The sequence below is a fragment of the Pinus tabuliformis genome, chromosome J (genome assembly GCF_031772625.1).
Source record: "Pinus tabuliformis cultivar Carrire ecotype Pingquan chromosome J, CPIR1, whole genome shotgun sequence".
Taxonomy (NCBI): Eukaryota; Viridiplantae; Streptophyta; class Pinopsida; order Pinales; family Pinaceae; genus Pinus; species Pinus tabuliformis.
In genome coordinates, this window is record NC_142295.1 from 1,042,347,255 (window position 1) to 1,042,368,247 (window position 20,993).

The 20,993-nt window shown below is 33.2% G+C and overlaps 1 protein-coding gene across 1 annotated transcript; it reads left to right on the forward strand.

Moving 5' to 3' along the window:
• Positions 1-3,660: 3,660 nt before the first annotated feature.
• On the forward strand, positions 3,661-4,743 carry LOC149230471 (uncharacterized). The gene is made up of 5 exons (XM_089376061.1): positions 3,661-3,945; positions 4,038-4,106; positions 4,227-4,295; positions 4,377-4,448; positions 4,554-4,743. The coding sequence occupies exons 1-5, from the start codon at positions 3,908-3,910 to the stop codon at positions 4,627-4,629; spliced, it is 324 nt and encodes a 107-aa protein (XP_089232187.1). The 5' UTR covers positions 3,661-3,907; the 3' UTR covers positions 4,630-4,743.
• The last annotated feature ends 16,250 nt before the right edge of the window (positions 4,744-20,993 follow it).

Sequence of the window (20,993 nt, forward strand, 5' to 3'; positions counted from 1 at the left end):
TTTAACATACTTTTCAAGGTCTGGCATAAAAATGAAAAAGACATGAATAGGTACACTAAACCCGCTAACTTTTTGTAATGTCGTGGAAGAAATGAGAGCAGGGTTCATGGTTTTCAATAAGGTTGTCCTTCGAAGAAACTAAAATTGAAAAGGTGATAATGGAACATAAAGGTGTTGGAATGCTAGCCTGTAACAGACGAAATATCCTAATCAAAAAATGATGAGACACTATGGGAAAAAACAATACACTGGACAAAAATACAAAACTGCAAGAAAACATCATCCTTTAAAAATTAGTGAACTAAAAAGAAAACACAAATGTTTGTAAATGTAAAATACAGAAAAAGATGTGACAAAATGCTAAACTCTTGAAACTACTATTTAGACTTCAACCAATTTCTCCAAGGGGCAAACATAGAACCAATTATGGAATTGTAGACATATAGCTTCAATTTTTCCCTATCATTTCGACGTTTGTACGTATGCAGAGTCTGCATAATAACCTTTGAAGTTGAGGCAATGTGTGGCAGCACAACAACATTCTTCTACTCTGCGAGACCGAGCTTCATGTGTGGCTCATTCTCTACCATGTCAAACAAGGAATGAAGCATTTCAAAAATATTGAAACTAGCTAGTATGTGTCTTCTAAAACTAGTAAATACGAGAGTGCTTTGCCTTCCATGCTTAACATAAATTCTAGCTTCATTCGCAATATCAACTTGGTCATTAAACCAACATATTTTGCACACACCAGACTTCAAAACTGCAATAAATATGCATCCACATGAAAGTGTGCCAAGGAAACGTATAAAGTAAATTACATCAAACACATCCAGTCCTACATGAAACATGGGATTTGCTTTCAAATGGTCCACTAAGGCTGCTTCATCAATCACTGGGCCTCGGCTTGCATTTACAAGAACTACTTCCTACATCCTAGAATAAACATTTAACAATAAGTTTTCCATTTTCTTAAATGCATTAAAATTGAGAATTATCTAAAATTAGATGCCTAGTGTAGAAAATATTAAGTGAGATACATAATATGTTATTAATGATGAATGCTCTAATTTCATAAAGCAAGCATTGAAATAAATACATTACCTTCTTCATGATCGATAACCTGTCTTTGTTAATCAAGTGGTAAGTAGTCTTGTCTAGTGGAGGATGAAGGCTTATCTGCCAAAGATTACTATATGTTAAAAGTATAGAAATCACAAAACAAAATAGTATGGAATACTCACCATTTTCCTATGACATATTTTTTTCGAATTTTCAGTACATATTTCTAGACATTAATTTTTGGCAAAGTTGTGATATGGTACAAATTTTATCTCTTAGATTCTGATTAGTCAAGATATTTTGTACAAATGGAATCAATCCAAAATAAACAACAAATATATGTACATTGTATACAATTCAAAATTGAATATTTGCATTTAATCCTAATGAAAGCACAAGATCATAAGAACAATTCAGTCAACACAAGGTATCTAATATATCTACTAGATTAATTATTACAGACATCGTGTAGAGAACAACAATGAGCCAATGATGGCACCAGAGTGCATAACACTAAAACCATAGAAAATGTTGGTACTGGATTATGGGAGATTGCTATTACATCAACACAGGGACTTGCATCGCAGAGCCAACTTTCAGATTTGCAAAACTGTTTGGAGGTGTAATGTCTTATAATTTTATAAACCACCTCTCACTAACATATGAATCACTTACATAAACTGCTTACAAAGGACAACATGTCGAGAATAGATTAATATACATGATTTCAAGATATGATTTGTATCTTTGCATATCAAATGAATGCAATGATAAAATGTTCAATCCTTTTCCTGTTACCATGTAGATTATGCTTCATCATAAATATCTTAAAAGTACTCTAAAAAATCAACTCATCTTCCAAAATATGGACCTACAAATTAACAATTTCACTAGAAAACAAAGTCCATATAGAGTTTGGAACAACATTGCTATTGGAAAAAAGTTTTTCCCCTACACACGAGATTTCATGTTAGAGGTGTAGAAATATAAATAAGAAGAAATGATATCGAATTCTTAACTAAACTGACACTCAGACCTGCAGGCCCGTCATTCTGGGTAATAATCAAACACTGAGTTCTAGTGCAAATGGGACTCTCTAATAGAGGCTAAAGCATTCAATCCTTTTCTTGTTACCATGTAGATTATGCCTCATCATAAATATCTTAAAGGTACTCTAAAAAATCAACTCATCTTCCAAAAGCTGGACCTACAAATTAACAATTTCACTAGAAAACAAAGTCCATATAGAGTTTGGAACAACATTGCTATTGCGAAAAAAATTTGCCTCTACACATGAGATTTCATGTTAGAGGTGTAGAAACATAAATAAGCAAAACTGATATCAAATGCTTAACTAAAATGACACTCAGACCTGCAGGCCCATCATTTTGGGGAATAATCAAACACTCAGTCCCAGTGCAAATGGGACTAACAATGTAAACTTTGAAACGGGAACTGATACTGTTACCCGTTTTGTAGAGATAGCAAAAAAGTGACCCGATTTTGAAAAGGGGTGATGGAGAATACACATGTTTTGTAGAGATAGCAAAAAAGTGACCCGATTTTGAAAAGGGGTGATGCAGAACACACATGTTTTTTTTAGAGCATAGTTTTTGGCACTTTAATTTTTTTCAATTTTTTTTATGTACATTGTGTTTTAGAATGGTAATGATTTTCATGCTGATTTTAAAAAGTGGTTATTCTACATCAGACCCTTTTTTTGAAAGACCTATTTTTTGACTTTAACTTTTCTAATGTATGTAATGTAAATAATTATTTTGTAAATTTAATAATTTTGGAAGTGGTCTTCTTCTTCATATTTTCTTGTTTTTATTTTTATTTTTTTTGGTAGTGAGGTTTTTATTGATTTGCATATTTAAAAAAGAAGGTCAATATTTTGCATTTTCCATATTTTACATATTTATACATCGTTAATTAAATTTTCAATCCAAATGAAATAATTGTCTCTAAAAAACAAATATAAAATTATATATAAAAAAAGACAAAAATAAAAAAGTGTTAAAAAAAATTTATCTTATAAACCATAAAACACTTTGGAAAAAAAAAAACAAAATTATATATATATAAGTCGATAAAAATTGAGAAATAAAAAAAAAAAAAAACATTAGCAAAACTGGAAAAAAAAATAAAAAAATTAAAAAAAAAAACTAGTTTAGAAAAAAAAATAGAAAATTAACGAAAAAAAATTTGAAAAACTAATAAAATTAATATTAAAAAAACAAAAATAAATTCAAATTATAAAAAAAAAGAGTAATTTTTATTAAAAAAATGTAATTATTTTTTATTAAACATATATATATATATATATATTAAAATTTAATTTTTTCTTTTAAACAACCTTTTTTATTATTTAAAAAAAATAAATTATAATTTTTTTTAAACAATTTTTATTTTTATTTTTATATTTTTCCTAAAAATACAAATTATTAAATCTACGTTTTATATTTAAAAAAAATAAAAAAATAAATAAAACCTAAATTTAAAAAAATAAAATTACATTTCTTTTTTTATTTAAAAAATATTAATAAAATTAATTTTCTTTTTAAACAATTCTTTTTTTATTAAAAAAAGATATTTACAAAACAATAACCTTAATGGGACTCTTGAGTTTCTATCTTATTTCAGTTCCCCTCTTCAAGAGTTGTACGTCTGCCTCTTTTTCTCTTTTTTCTATTTAACTTTTTTGAAGTTTTTGTTCAAAAACCAAATAGAATTATTTAGTAAAATTTGTACTCAATGCTTTTGGATAATCATCTGTGCGATACTTACCTATTTGTGTTGAAATTATAACAGGTCTCTCGACCATAATGGCTTCACGGGACCAATGCCAATTTCGGACAATCTATACACATTGGAGCGATTGTAAGTTACTTTCCAACACAACTTCCATTTCGTGGGTTCTTTTGTTGCCATATATTTTCATAAATCAAAGATTAACTTTGGTTACTATGCAGAAATTTACAAAACAATAACTTGAATGGCACTCTTGAGTGGCTATCTTCTCTAAACAATCTTCGAGAAGTGTACGTTGGCGTCTTTTCTCTTTTTATTGTTAATTTGTGTTTTTTGGTCAAACTTTTATTCAAAATTAAATAGAATTAATTAACAAATTTTGTACTGAATGTTTGTGTCGAAATTAACAGGTCTCTCAATCATAATCAATTCACTGGACCAATGCCAAATTTGGCCAGTCTAGACAAATTGGAGCGACTGTAAATACCTTTTAAACACAACTTTCATTTTGTGGAATTTTTCAGCTGTTCATTTTCACAAAACCAAAATTGACTGTGCAGATATTTACAAAACAATAAACTGAATGGTAATGTTGAGTGGTGGCTTTCTGATTTACCAAATCTTCAAGAATTGTACGTCTCCCTCTTTTTCTATTTGATTTTTAGAAGTGTTTTTCAAAATTCAATACAGTTAATCGATAAATATTGACTCAGTTGTTTTAACTTTTTGTCACACAGAAATATAGAAAACAATAATTTCAGCGGTGTATTTCCTGATCGCCTGCTCCTTAATTGTTCGTTGAAACTCAAGTAATAATATCCTATTTTATATTTCTTATGCTCGTACAAAAAATTGTTTTAAGATCCAAGTGCATGACGTTTATGGAAAATGATATTGAATGAACTTCAAATTTTAATTAATTCAATTTATGGAAAAATGTCTTTCGGTGTTTTGCACGCTCCCCCCACCTCCGCGCCACCACGGGCGGCCAGTGGGCGGCCCGAGCCGCCCACCGGCCGCCCCTGGTGGTGCGACCGGGGCTCATAATTTTTTTTTTTAATAATTAAAAAAAAATGTTAATTTTTAAATTTTTAATTTTTTTTTTAATAATTTTTTAATATTTAAATAAAAATATATATAATTTTTTTTTAAAAATCATTTTTTTTTTATTATTTATATTTTTAAATAAAAAACAAAAAAAATGTCTAAATAAAAAAAGAATTGTTTAAAAAAGAAAATTAATTTTATTAATTTTTTTTAAATAAAAAAAGAAATGTAATTTTTTTTTAAATTTAGGTTTTATTTTTTTATTTTTTTTTTAAATATAGAACATAGATTAAATAATTTGTATTTTTAGGGAAAAAATAAAACTAAAACTAAAAATTGTTTTAAAAAAATTATAATTTTTTTTTAAATAATAAAAAAGGTTGTTTAAAAAAAAAATTAAATTTTAATATATATATATATATATATATATATATATATATATATATATAAAATATGTATGTTTAATAAAAAATAATTACATTTTTTTTTAATAAAAATTACGTATTTTTTTGTTTTTTTTTTTATAATTTGAATTGATTTTTGTTTTTTTAAATATTAATTTTAGTAGTTTTTCATTTTTTTTTTGTTAATTTTTTTTTTTCTTTAAACTAGTTTTTTTTAATTTTTTAATTTTTTTTTTCCAGTTTTGCTAATGTTTTTTTTTTAATTTCTCTATTTTTACTTACTTAGTTCATATATATATATATAAACTATAGACCATGAGTCTGATAGACCATTATTTGGTCTCTTAACTATCATCATCATCATCATATATATATTTAATTTTGTTTTTTTGTTTTCCAAATTTTTTTATGGTTTGTAAGATAATATTTTTTAACATTTTTTATTTTTTTATTTTTATCTTTTATATATATTTTTATATTTGTTTTTTAATTAATCAACATTTTAATCTTAATTTTAGTCATTTTTATCTTTTTTTTGTTAATTTTCTATTTTTGTAGATCTAGTTGGTTTTTAATTTTAATTTTTAGTTTTTTAGTTTTTCCTTAATTTTTTTTTATTTTCACCTAATTAATTTTTTTGTTTTTTTTAAATGTTTCTTTTTCTTTTACATTTTTTTTTTGGGCAATTTTTTTTTATGTTTTACAAGATAAATCTTTTTCTTTTTTCTCTCCATTTTTTAAAATATTTTTTTACTATTTAATTGTTTATAGTTTTTTTTTTTTTTTTGTTTTTTAATTCTTATCATTAATTTTGTTTTTTTACATTTTTATGATTGACTTTTTTTTTTCGTTTTTTATTTTTATTTTATATTTTCCTTTTAGTATATATTTTAATCTATGTTTTGTTATTTTTTTTAAACTTTTTTTTTTGTGTTTTTTCATTGTTTTAATTTTTTTTTTATGTTTTCATTATTTTTTAAAATTTAATGTTTTTCGGGTTCATGATAAAATATTTTACACCATTATTTCTAAATGTTGAAATTTTACTGTTGAAAAAAAAAGTGTTCTCCCAGCATCAACACTTTTCGTTTTGAGGGTGTTTTTTGGATATTTTTTGCTCAAAAAATTTGTTTTCACCGCCATTTTTAAAACATGTTGAAAATTTACCCAAGAAAAAAAAATGTGTTATTCCAGTATCAACACTTTTCATTTTTAGCACTGTTTTTGATGTTTTTTCGAGGTTTTTTTTGCCAGAGTTCCCGTTTTGAGTTTATAGTTCCCGTTTCATAGTTTACATTGTTGACTCCCTAATAGAGGCTAAAGTGTTCAATCCTTTTCTTGTTACCATGTAGATTACGCTTCATCATAAATATCTTAAAGGTTCTCTAAAAAATCAACTCATCTTCCAAAAGCTGGACCTACAAATTAACAATTTCACAAGAAAACAAAGTCCATATAGAGTTTGGAACAACTTTGCCATTGGGAAAAAATTTGCCCCTACACACGAGATTGTAGGTTTTAACCTCATACAAAAATTACCTGCATACAAATTCTAAAACACAGAAAATAAGCAATGTGAGAACATAACACATAAAACTCATATACACAAATATTTTTCCCTGGATCCCAAAACTGGGACTACCAGCTTGATTTTTTATTATTTTCCTTTCAATTTTAAAATACATATTTACACATGCCAAAGCATCCAATACCATGGACCGAAAACCATCGCGTCCAAAACCATGGACCAAAAACCGTAGGTAGGTCTATCCAACCTAATATAGGGTCCAAAAAAAAATTTCCCAAGGCGCTACCCTGGACCCCATAGAGGGGGCCTACCCACTTGGCCTATGACACCCCCGCTGTGCAATCGGTGCAACAAAGGGAGGGCTCCACCACCCCTCTAACCCCCCTGTTCACTATGTGGGTTAGTCATCAAAAGAATATAACACATGCCAACACTCTCCCACTTGTTTTTTTCTTTCCAAAGGGGCCCACAAGAGATCTTAGTCATTTTTCCAACCTTGAAATGCCCATTGTTTTTCTACACCAGGAGGACCTCTTGGAACTCACAGATTTTGTTAATACATCTGCAATATTCTTCAAAGTGTCCACCTTTACTAACAACACCTTTCTGTCTTCTATCATTTCCCTCACAAAGTGATACTGAACATCAATGTGCTTTGTCTTTGAATGGTATGTAGGGTTCTTTGTGAAGAAAATTTCACTTTGGCTGTCACAGTCTATCCTTATAGCTCCCTGTACTAACACCATACTTGAACACAATCTCTGCAACCAAACTACTTCATTGCCTGCAGGAGTGGTTGCCATGTATTCTACCTCTGTAGTTCATAGTTCCACTACACATTGTTTCTTACTCATCCAATTGACTGCTCGTCCAAATAGGTTAAACACATAGCCACTTGTAGATCTTCTCTGATCCAAATCTCCAGCCCAGTCTGCATCAATAAAGCCACAAATATCCAAAAAAATTTCCAATCCTAGTCTTCCTTGGTAGCACAAACCAAAATCACTAGTGCCATGAAAATACCTGAAAACCCACTTCACTACTGTCCAATGCTCCTTCCCTAATTTTAACATAAACCTGCTCAATACTCCCACTGCATGTGCAATGTCTGGTCTAGTACAGACCATTTCATACATCAGGCTACCGACTGTACTTGCATATGGAACACAGGACATATCCTCTTCCTCTTCTTGTGTCTTGGGACATTATTCAGCAGATAGCTTTACACCTACAGGAATAGGAACCTTCACCGGTTTACTATCCTGCATATTAAAACTCTGTAGTATTGTCTGGACATACTTCCTCTGGTTCAACCATAGCTTCCTCTTTGCCTAATCTCTTTTAATTTCCATGCCAAAAATATAGTTTCCAGCACCAAGCTCGTTCATGTTGAATTTGGAGGACAATTGGGTCTTCAAATCCTGAATAATTTCTTTGTCATTTCCAACTAGCAACATATCATCCACATACAAGACCAGATAAATAACATGGTCACCAATTAATTTAAAATACACACAGTGATCTACTTTTCTTCTAGTGAATCCAAGTCCCTGTATAAATGTATCAAATTTCTGATACCACATCCTTGGTGATTGTTTTAACCCATAAAGAGACTTCTTTAACTTGCATACCAGTTCTTTCTTAACCTTCACTGCAAAACCTTCAGGCTGCTTCATGTAGATCTCCTCTTCTAGACCCTCATGAAGAAATATTTTCTTCACATTAATATGTTCTACCTCAAAATAAAAAGCAACAACAACGGATAAAAGTAATCTAATAGAAGTTACCTTGGCAACAGGAGAAAAAATATCACCAAAATCAATTCCTAGCACCTGGAAATAACCTTTACCTATGAACTGAGTTGTGCATTTCTCCACCTTTCCTTCTACATTTGTCTTCTTCATGAACACCCATTTGCTTCCAATGGGTTTCCTTCCAGCTGGCAACTCCACCAGATCCCAGGCCTCATTTTTGTGCAAATATTCCATTTCATCAACCATGGCCTATTTCCAGAGTTTTCCATCCTCTAAATCTACTGCTTCCTTCACAGTTCTGGGATCATCATCAGTAATAAATAAAGAAAAATTTGAACAGAAAGTAGATGGACTATACCTTTCTAGCTGACTTCTTTTTCGAGATGATCTTCTTACACCCAGAGTTTGTGGCTCTTCATCTTCTGATTCCTCCTTTGCTGTAGAGTCTGATTCTTCGTCCTTTAGGTCAAACTCTATCTTCTCAGGTTCCTTTCGTTGGACTTCATGTTTAATAACATATTTTGTCTCTCTGAACACCACATCTCGGCTATACACAACCTTCCTTTTTACTGGGTTCCAAAGCTTATAACCCTTTAAACCATCCTTATACCTAATAAATATGCACTTTTCATACTTACTATCTAACTTGGTTTGTTTCTCCTTTGGAACATGTACATATGCATCACCTTCGAATACCCTCAGATGTGAAAGAGAGGGTTTCTTACCAGTCCATACCTCTTATGGAGTCTTATCATCCAACACTAATGAAGGTGATCTGTTGACCAAGTAACATGCTGTCTCCACCGCCTCTGCCCAGAATTCCCGTCCTAACCCGGCACCACTGAGAATGCTTCTTGCCCTTTCCATCAACGTCTTGTTCACTCTTTCTGTGACTCCATTTTGTTGAGGTGTATATGGATTAGTCTTCTGCCATGCTATACCATGCTTCTTATAGAATTCTTTAGATTCCTTGCTGCAAAACTCCACACCGTTATCTAACCTCAACACCTTTATCTTCTTCTCTGTCTAGTTTTCCACCAGAGCCTTAAATTCTTTAAACCTGTCAAAGACTTTAGATTTCTTCTTAGGGAAATATATCCATGTATTCCTTTAGAAGTCATCTATAAATGATACATAGTACATAGACTTACCCAGTGATGGAACCTTCACAAGTCCAAACACATCACTGTGCACAAGCTCTAATATTTTTTTCGCCCTCTTACCACTATAGGGGAAACTCACTTGATTCTGCTTCCCATATACACAATTTTCACAGAAATCAAAATCCAGATAGCTATTACTCATACCTTCTACCATACCTTTACCATGAAGTATTTGAAGGCCCTTCTCTCCAATATGTCCAAGCCTTTGATGCCATAGCATGGTCTTCTCTCCAGAGACCACTAGATTTTCTGCTCCACTTTCAGGAACCACAAAACTATTACACCCATCAAAAACAGTGCTACCTTGTAGCTTGTACAGAGTTCCAGTCTGAACTCCCCACATCAATACCAGTGCTCTCTGAACCATCTTACAGGTATCCTTCTCGAACACTATTTTTACACCTGCATCATCTAACTTGTTTACAGAAATTAGATTTCTAGCCAATGCAGGAATATGCAGAACACCAGGAAATGTTCTAACCCTTCCACCTTGCAACTTCAACTTTACTTTTCCACGACCAATGATTATAGCCTTCCTATCATCCCCCAAGAATACATCACTACCATCGTATTTCGAATACTCACAAAACCACTCTCTATGGGGAGTGAAGTGAAAGGATGCACCTGAGTCAATCAACCATGCCTCATGATCTACATGTGTACTTGAAGAAGCCAAGTACACATCCCCACCTTCATCTGATGTGGTTTTTGCCTCTGTAGAAGGAGCATCATCAGATCCATTTCCTTCATCAAGAGCTTTAGATTTACAGTCCCTTTTGTAGTGCCCTTCCTTTCTACATTTCTAGCACACCACTTTTACAGGTTTTCCTGGAGATTTAGATCTCCCTCTAGATTTAGATCTCCCACTCGATGACTTATTTTTGTTTCTCTTTTGGGATAGTCCTCGTATAGACAAGGCATCACCATTCTGGCTCTCCATCTCATCTCCTCCATCAGCAAGGATGAGACTATTTCATCAAACTGCAAGGCAGTTGTATTGCCACCTATTGTAATAACCAGACTATCCCACGAATCTGGTTTATAACACAACAAATTGATGCACTTATCTTCATCTGAAATTTTAATATCAACAAATGGTAACTGACTTACTACTGTATTAAATGCATTCAGATGCTCTGTCATGTAGTCTCCATCATTCATCCTCAGGTTATAAAGCTTTTTCCACAGGAATATTTTATTCACCAGAGACTTAGATTGGTACAAAGTCCCTAACTTGTCCCACAAAGCCTTGGTCGTAGCTTCCTCTGATACATTCAGCAATACTGAATATGAGACACACAATCATATTGTGCTCTTTGCCTTCTAATCCAACTTCTTCCATTCTTCATCAGACACTCCCATTGGTTTAGTACCTGGATCTACTGTGATCCACTGATCTTTATCCACGAACAGATCCTCCATATTGAGTTTCCATAACTCAAAACACTAACCATTAAATTTATCGATCTCTATCTTTCCACTGCTCGCCATCTTCTTTCACCACCAGAATCAATCCCGCAGATCTCCCACTAAACAGGGTCTATCACAGGCCCATGCAAAACCCCTCAGCAACAAAGGCATCCCCTTGAAGCCAAAACGACTCTGATACCAAATGTAGGTCTTAACCCTATAGAGGAATTACCTGCATATGAATTCTAAAACACAAAAAATAAACAATGTGAGAGCATAACACATAAAACACATATACATAGATATTTCCCCTGGATCCCAAAACTGGGACTACCAGCTTGATTTTTCATTATTTTCCTTTCAATGTTAGAATACATATTTATATATGCCGAAGCATCCAATACCATGGACTGAAAGCCATTGCATCCAAAACCATGAACCGAAAACCATAGGTAGGTCTACCCAACCTAATACAGGGTCCAAAAAAAAATTCCTAGGGCACTACCCTAGATCCTATAGAGGGGGGCTACCTACCCCCCTCAAACCCCCCTGTGACCGCCCTACTGGGAAATTGGTGCAACAAAGTGGGGGCTCCACCCCCCCTCTAACCCACCGTTTCACTACGTGGGTTAGTCATGGAAAGAATATAACACAAAGCAACAGAGATTTCATGTTAGAGTTGTAGAAATATAAATAAGCAGAACTGATATCGAATGCTTAACTAAACTGACACTCAGACCTGTAGGCCCATCATTCTGGACAATAATCAAACACTCAATTCTAGTGCAAACAAAAGAGAAATATTTGCAGTGAGGGGGTAAATACTTACAATGCACATCATCCATGTGCTTCACTAGCCTTGATGGATTTTTAAAAGCCTTCCCACAATATGCATTTGGGAAAGAATACTTCTTCACCTCTCTGGATTATAGATTTAGACTCTGCCATGACTCACCTCTCTCTCTATGCCACTTCATATGGTGTTTCAAATTAGACATAGTGGATAACTGCAGTTTGTAGTCCTCTTTGGGGCACACAAATAACTTTTCTTCATGCTTTATCATGTGACGATTTAAATGGTCCTGTCTCTTGCAACTGGAAAAGAAACCATCTACTGGGCAGACAAATACTCTCTGCAAAATTAAAATCAATTACAAACTTCATAAATATTAACATGCAATTTGTTGAGGATTCCACCAATTAATTAAATGATCACTCACACACACATACATCATCAGTTTCAATAAATTGGTGGGAAATGTTTGTTAATCCCCTTTTGATTAATGTCTTTGTGGAGCCTTTTTATTTCCAAGCTTAATAAATACCAAAGTGGCATATTAATTGTTGGGGATTTCATCCTACAACAATATGTTCACACACATGACACACCACATTTGGGAAATGTTTAAAAAATATTGTTTTGATCAATTGTGTAGATGAACAGAAGAAAAAAAATGACAGAATAGAATAAACCAACCTGTGATTGCAGGAAAAAATGTATCATAATGATGAAGCGTGAGCAAGTAGAAGGCAAAAGGAACTTCTCAAGGGGGTCACCCCACCTGGTACTAATCCATGGACACTCTGCCCTCCCTCACCACTGTGGAGTTTGGATGGGATCTTGTGCTGTCACGCATTCAAACACCCAGGTCTTCCAAGGTAGTCTCCTCCCTTGTACTAACCTAGGTTACAAACCTCCTATAGAAAAGAACTTGAATACCACCATTCCAGGTAGACATTAAAATTAACCCACATTGTAGGCATATATTGAAATTAAAACCACCATTGTTGGCATACATTTAAATTTAAACCACCATTGCTCGCTCACATTGAAATTAAAACAAACGTTACAGATACATTAAAATTAAAATCACCATTATAGGCTCACATTGAAATTAAAACAAACATTGCAGACACACTAAAATTAAAACCACCATGCCAACCATCCATTAAAATTAATAACACTATTTCAGATGCCAATTTGTATTAAAGTCGCTATTAGAGAGTCCCACTTAAATTAAAACTAATGTTCCCATTTAAATTAAAACTTCCATTGCAAGCACCTATTAATATTGTGAACACTGTTACAAACATTAAACCTAAAAACCACTATTGCAAACACTCATTACAATTGAAACCACCATCGTTATAGACACCCACTAAAAATAAAACCACTAGTATTGAATGCATCCAACAAAATGAAAACTATTTATAACTTCTTACGCACGTTAAAATTAAAACCACTATGATTAGTAATTACAAACCCATTAAAAATAACTCCACCACTGTTACTCACACCCATCCAAATCAAAGCCACTATTTCAGGCACCCATCCAAATCAATGGCATTATTTTAGGTAGCCATCCAAATCAAATGCGCTAGTTCAGGTACCCAAAAAAATTAAAGCCACAAATATAATGGCACAAAATACAAGTAAAGCCACTACCACAGACACCCATTAAAATCAAAACACCTATCCATTATACACAGGTATGGGGTTATCATTCCAGATCCCAAAGGAAATCAACTATAGTATGGGTCTGAACTATGCTTCAAATAATGAAGTAGCACTTTCAGTTTATCCAATGCTTGTGTTGATAAAGTTGAGGAGAAGAAAAAGTGTAGTTGTGCTAAGAGAATCCTCTATCACAGTACATCATTCTGCAAGATGTCTGCCTAAGCCAGAGTCGAAGTACTAGCAGAGAAGTTTGAAAAAATAGAATTTTTCTAGGTCCTGCACATCTATAATTCAAGTGCAGACATCCAGGTCAATTGGGGAGTGTTAAATTAGGAGTGATCACCTAATGCATGACAACACCGCATAAACCAAAGTGTCAACCTACACATGCAAACGACAAGCAAGAGTGCCCCTGCAGAGGTGCATGCTCTTTTATTTCACACTGGATGCATCAAGTGTTATTAAGGGCAGCAAAATGAGGATGGTCCTTGAATGTGGTTTTATTGTTCTGTTGTGGAATGTTGGGTTGGCATGCTCTTTTATTTCACACTGCATGCATCAGGTATCACCATGGGTAGAAAAATAAGGATGGTCCTTGAGTGTGGTTTTATTGTTCCACTATGGAATGTCAGGTTGGCACATCTGACAGTTTCCCTGGCACTTCGCTGGGCTTGACCATCAGCACATTTTTACGGGGTGAATGGGTTAAAGATTCTAGTCTTTGTGAGCTCTCTATGTGTTGGAATTTGCAGAACACCTAACCATCGCTAGTAATCATAGCCAACCTAGTTTTTGTTATGTGTGAATTATTAGATGTCAAGAAAGGAATAAAGAATCTGAGCACCATATTTCAAAGGCACAAATTGATTTATATAATTCTTCTAGTTGGTGGTTGAGATGACAGAATGATTTTGAATATAAGTTCATATTCCAAACCCAAGTCCAGGACCAACAAGAAACTGAGATTTCTCTTCAACTGTCAATGCTTCAATTAAAATAGAAGGAATTTGTAGAATTCATGCATAGGCATCTAGGGAGGTATGACGAACTAGGAGAAAGAATTAACACCATGTATTCCTTTGTTTCCAAAATTACAGCTCATATTCAACTTCTAGCATTGCCCATGTAGTCATGTTCACCTCAGGTTAAGGAGGAAACCTATGAACATCATTATCCATTCAAGATATCACGGAACTATGCTGCAGGATCAAAATAACATCGTCATCAGCAGATATCTGGATATGCAAGCAGTTGAATACATCATGGAGATCCAAGTTGGCCTTGAAGAAGCAGCCCCTTAAGGTCTAGATTTGATGTAGCTCTCTGTTTTTGTCATGTTCCAACAAGTAGTTTATTTGCTCAAATAGTATGTCACTCTGTACGTCAATATACGTAGGAGTCATATATGATTGAGGCTTGGGAAGTGTGGCTAGAATAGCTTCTGGATGAGAAATTCTTTTTTGGGATATCAAATGATGTTTCGTCCTCCTGCAAAAAGAACAATATTTGAGGTGGGAGACCACTACTAGTTCAAGGTAATTCACTGTGGTGTGTGTGAGAGTGATTTACATTCTTCCTCGAACTACTTGGAAATTAGAGAAGTTCCATGAGATTTTAATGCATAGAATATTGGAGCAGTGAAGTTGATAAGATATTCCAAAGCTCTGCCCCCATTGACATTTTTGCAAGAAGTTAAGCTTTCTCTCCAAGTATAATTAAAGGTGGATTGCAAGCATGAGCTATGTCAAACACTGGAAATATGCCCAAACGTAGAAGGGATAAAAATCAATGATACATATGAAGTCATGAAATGACATTGAGAGACAAGTCATAGGGCATGAACGAACCAAATCAAGTAAATGGGTAGACATCAAAATTCTAAGTCCAAGAAAGAAGCAAGGTGGGAGCCAATATGTAGTCAATTAATGTTTGTATACCATCATGGGAGTAGCTGATGCGTACGTAGCTAAGAAATTATGCCGAAGAATTGATAGTTAAGAATGCATTTCACTTGCCTATGACAATTAAATATGCCCAAATGCATCCAAATGGCTACCATCTAATTATTGCAGTAGTCCAGAAATAGAGCTAATACTTTGAACCTTAAATCATCCTTTGTAATGTCATACATAGGTGTTTGAAGTCAAATTGTGTAAGCATTTGAGTTTCACAATTAAAAACATGTTCCCTACTTCAAATAAGTACAAACCAAGATAAATATACTGACTGTCTAATTTAAGATGATGTGAGAGTCTAGTGGCAAATTGTAAAGATGGCATCCCCATAAATTTTTATGTATATACATACATGTCCCTATTTGTAGAGTTATACGAATTAATGAGATCGTACTGAGGGAGTCTTTAATAAGGTGGGCTAGCCACTTAAACACTTCACACCATGGAACTCTAAATTCCAATTCCAAATTGAATGACAACAAAACTTTGAAATTGGCCATAAACATCTCATGAGTAATAAGACTTATTCTATTAGGAACAAAAAGTCCCTGTAATAACATTTTTTATTGCAAACAGAAGCCACCATAACAAGAATTTGACCCAAGAGTTTTGCTCAATTACTTCTACTTGTTTCTTCTCTAGGATAGAGGCCAATAACTTAGGTGTGATAGTGTTGAACACAACAAAGTAAAATCAGTTGTATCTTCGCATAGTCCTTCTCTAGTGTAAACAATTTAAAAAAAAAAAATAGTTTTTATTCCAAGGAATTAAATTGAAACTAGAAGATATTTTCCAAGTCCAACAAAATTGAAAACAACACTCTTCTCTTACACACATCACTTGAATAATTCAACAAAACCAATACCAATAAAAAGCTTCATAACCAACTTGCAATCTTCATAACCAACACAGGATTCTGAATAATTCAATAGAACCAATGCTAATAAAAAGCTTCACAACAAACTCACAATCTTCATAACTAACACAAGCTTTTGAACCAAGGCATCAAAACCAATCAAATCGTATGCTTCAGACACACTCATGAACTGAAGACCCTAGCACTCTCAGCTTTGAACCTAATTCTTAGTGCATTGTTGACTAAAAAAGAGTAAAAACCATGTATATTTAGTGCATGGTTACTTAGTAAGGTTATTTTTGATAAGATTCATGGTTTTACATAATGCATAGTTCAATTCCTTGTTAAAATTTCCAAGAAACTTTGCAACTACTTAGATGAATAGGTTTACAAGGGATATCATCCACAAATGTGGGGAAGCATCCCTTCGATTTTCCATGAGATTTTCCTTTGAAAAATAATAATAATAATGACTATATATATGGGGTTTGTAATAGTTTCAAATCTCATTACCAAAGTGGCACATTCCCATGTTGGGATTCCATTCTTTTGGAGTGTAGGTCCCCAATGTTATAGCATCCTCCTTCACTCTGCCATTAACATCACTAAGTGGTTTTGGTTTCATGCTTTATGTGCCCTCTTTGGTTTGTGGTTGTTATCTATGTGATGCTCATAACATTTGCAGGTCTTACTACTACAATGCAGTATCCCTATGTTGGGAGTCCATTCCACATTAATAACTTTCTCCTTCCTCCTATGATTACATTCCACTACTACAAATGTACAATATATGAAGTCACAATGTAGGTCTCCAATGAAGTTGGGATATGAAGTCACAACACACGCCTCCAAGGAAGTAAGGATGGATAGCTAATTTTATTGCAAACTATAGTGTAAAATAGAATGGCAAGAACATGTTTTGGAAAGTGAAAAGAAGAGGGTAAAGTATCATCCCTATATCTATGAAACAAAATCCCAAAAAGAATGAAATATATCATGGAAACATATACACCATAAATAATAACAGTAATGAAAGAAAAATGCATGACTACCAACCTATGCTTTCACAAACAAATAAGTTTGGTCGAATAATATATTTAGAGTTAACAAGGAAAATGTCACCAATATATAGATGATTCATGGGAACATAGACACTATAGAGTTCTTCATATCCACTCTCAAGCTGCATATGACAATGGGATAAACGTAAGAACTACCTTCCACACAAATTTAAATAATATTTATTTGAACTATAGAAGGTCAAAAGACATTGGATGTTTACCAATAAACATGTAATTTTATTTATGACAATACTGATAATCTGCAAATAGATATCAATTTGCAGATATGCAAGAAAGGTTTACATATGCCACTAAATTTCAGCATTCATGTGGAAATTTAATAGCAAAGAGTCCATACGTAGTTGTATTTTGGCCACATAGAATGTCATGTAAGTTCAATACATTCTCAATTTCCTTAAAATCGTTGGTATTACTACCAATTTCTAGCAAATACCCCCAGATATCACCTTAAATTATGGCGAGGAGAGAAATGTCTAGGAATCACAACCTAAAAATGTAGAAAAAGGGATACCACTACTACATATGTATAATATATAAAGTCCATATATAAAACCCCACCTCCACACTTGTCTCCTTCACACTCAAACATGGTTAGGTCCCCCTAAATATGCATTAAGTTGTCAACAAAGAAGAGGCCATCCAATTCTACAACTATTCTTGCTCAAAGTTAAGGATAGGGGCATACCAAACAGAAAAATGTATCACATGGTCCTAAATAAAGAACATGACCCAAACACACATGCCTACTGAATCCAAACCACAAACAATCACATGATTCTACAAAGACAAAGAAAGAAAAAGCATTATGCCTCTACTCCCTTGAAAATGCTCAAAGTTCCTAAAATGTGGCATTCCAATAGTTTCTCATTTGCTTCTAAAGCTCAAAACCAAATCCCTCTAGGCTAAACAAGAAAGTCTATGTCAATAGGTTTACAAGGGATATCATCCACAAATGTCAGGAAGCATCCCTTGGATTTCCCATGAGATTTTCCTTTGAAAAATAATAATAATGACTATATATATGGACTTTGTAATAGTTTCAAGTCTCATTACCAAACTGGCATATTCCCATGTTAGGATTCCATTCCTTTGGAGTGCACGTCCCCAATGTTATAGCATCCTCCTTCACTTTTCCATTAACATCACTAAGTGGTTTTGGTGTCATGCCTTGTAGGCCCTCTTTGGTTTGTGGTTGTTATCTATGTGATGCTCATAAGAATTGCAAGTCTTACTACTACAATGCAGTATCCCTATGTTGGGAGTCCATTCCACGTTAATAACTTTCTCCTTCCTCCTATGATTACTTTCCACCAGTGTGGAAAAAGTCTGCAAAAATCTTGCTTTAATCCTAAAAACACGATTTTTTGAACTAAACGATTTAATCCCCAATTTTTTGGTGACTTTTTCACAAATGAAAAAATCGTATTTTTTTTGTTATACTCCCGATTTAATCGGGAGTTGACCCAAAAATTTGGCCTCCCTTCGTAGGCTATGGATAAAGAGGCCACAAAGGTGAAAAAACTGTAAATTGAAGCTTCCATCCATGCATTTTCAGGTTATGCCATTGTATTGTTTGTCATACTTCTTGCAAGCATAACAGTCTCATTTGTAATCTATTAGTTTTGAGGTTAAGATATGTTCCTTTCTCCAAGTAAAAACAAATCTTTCTACTTCATATTTCTAGTTAGAAATAAAAGTATAGATTGGCTAAGCCTCCAAGCTTTTAGTAATCTAGACTCTAACAACCACTGCCCCTTCAAAAGATTACAAAAGTACCAAAAGGACGGGCATACAACAATCTTCTGTAGAAAGAATCCCACACCATAAAAAACATTTTTACAGTTGTTGAATGCTTTCAGAAGAAACAAAAAAGAGGAGGTCATGAAGATCAAACAATAACAACCTATCCAAAAAAAAGAAAAAACAGTGCCTCAAAAAAGAGCCCATTTTTCAGACAGGAACAAAGTACCTGTGAAATCTTGTTCACAGGTTTTTCAACCAAAAAAAAAAAAAAAACAAAGATCCTTCCTTCAATGAGAGCATGTTTTGAAAGGGAATCCTCTTTAGTGGTGAATTCCCTGTAAATGTGGGGAAAAGTTATGTATCGGAAGTGGATTTTACCTCCAAGAGTTTTTGAATAATAGATGCCAAGGCTAGGCTAGTAATTTGACATCTATTGTTTTCTTAAAAAATAAGCAGCTTGGAGTCACCAAGCATTAATTTTCACATCTATTGTGATACTCAATATTAATTTTCGTTGGACCTACCACCTGACACCTTACTACGCAAGTAGATTACAATCTACTGAATAAATGCATGACTTATTTCTTAATACAATTAGTGGAAACAAAAATTAAAGGGGAAGAGGATCTCAATGACTGGTTACTTGATGAATTTTAGATGACTCATGATATACATTTATTATATTTTCTTTTGATATTTTGACTCTTGAGAGTTGAGACTCAGACAGGGCTCAAAATTTAGGAGTTGATTCACTATTTTGATATGTGATGTAGCACTAGACTTCATATACATATTATATATTAGCTTTCTTTACATGTTTATGTGGAAATGCATTTATTTGATGTTATGGATACTCTAGATGTTAGAAATTTTTTTAATAATGAATAATTTTGTGTTTTTTTAATTTTGTCGACTTTTTGCTGACTTTTTCAAAAAACTCCGGACTTTGACAAGTTTTTCAACTTTTGGACCCTTGTTGAATTAATCCCGACTTTGATTTTTTCCACATTGCTTTCCACTACTATAAATGTACAATATATGAAGTCACAATGTAGGTCTCCAATGAAGTTGGGATATGAAGTCACAACACATGCCTCCAAGGAAGTAAGGATGGATAGCTAATTTTATTGCAAACTATAGCATAAAATAGAATGGCAAGAACATGTTTTGGAAAGTGAAAAGAAGAGGGTAAAGTATCATCCCTAGATCTATGAAACAAAATCCCAAAAAGAATGAAATATATCATGGAAACATATACACCATAAATAATAATAGTAATGAAAGAAAAATGCATGACTCCCAACCTATGCTTTCACAAACAAATAAGTTTGGCTGAATAATATAGTTAGAGTTAACAAGGAAAATGTCACCAATATATAGATTATTCATGGGAACATAGCCACTATAATATTCTTCATCTACACTCTCAAGCTGCTTATGACAATGGGAGAAACATAAGAACTACCTTCCATACAAATTGAAATAATATTTATTTAAACTATAGCAGGTCAAAATACATTGCATGTTTACCAATAAACATGGAGTTTTATTTATGACAATAATGATAATCTGCCAATAGATATCAATTTGCAGATATGTAAGAAACATTTCCATCTACCACTTAATTTCAACATTCATGTGGAATGCTTTAGTATTAACTCAACTTCAAGGATATCTAAAGCATAAGAAACAACCTGAAGGACAAGTGATGATGTAATAAAACCAAAGGCATATTCCCCTAATTCTTCTAAAGATGGTTTTGGGGTAGGTGTTTTTC

Excerpts from the sequence above, each read along its gene's own strand:
- LOC149230471 (XM_089376061.1), top strand. The coding sequence starts at position 3,908 with ATGCCAATTTCGGACAATCTATACACATTGGAGCGATT. Across the intron at positions 3,946-4,037 it reads CTATACACATTGGAGCGATT|AAATTTACAAAACAATAACT; the intron begins GTAAGTTACTTT and ends GTTACTATGCAG. Across the intron at positions 4,296-4,376 it reads CTAGACAAATTGGAGCGACT|ATATTTACAAAACAATAAAC; the intron begins GTAAATACCTTT and ends TTGACTGTGCAG.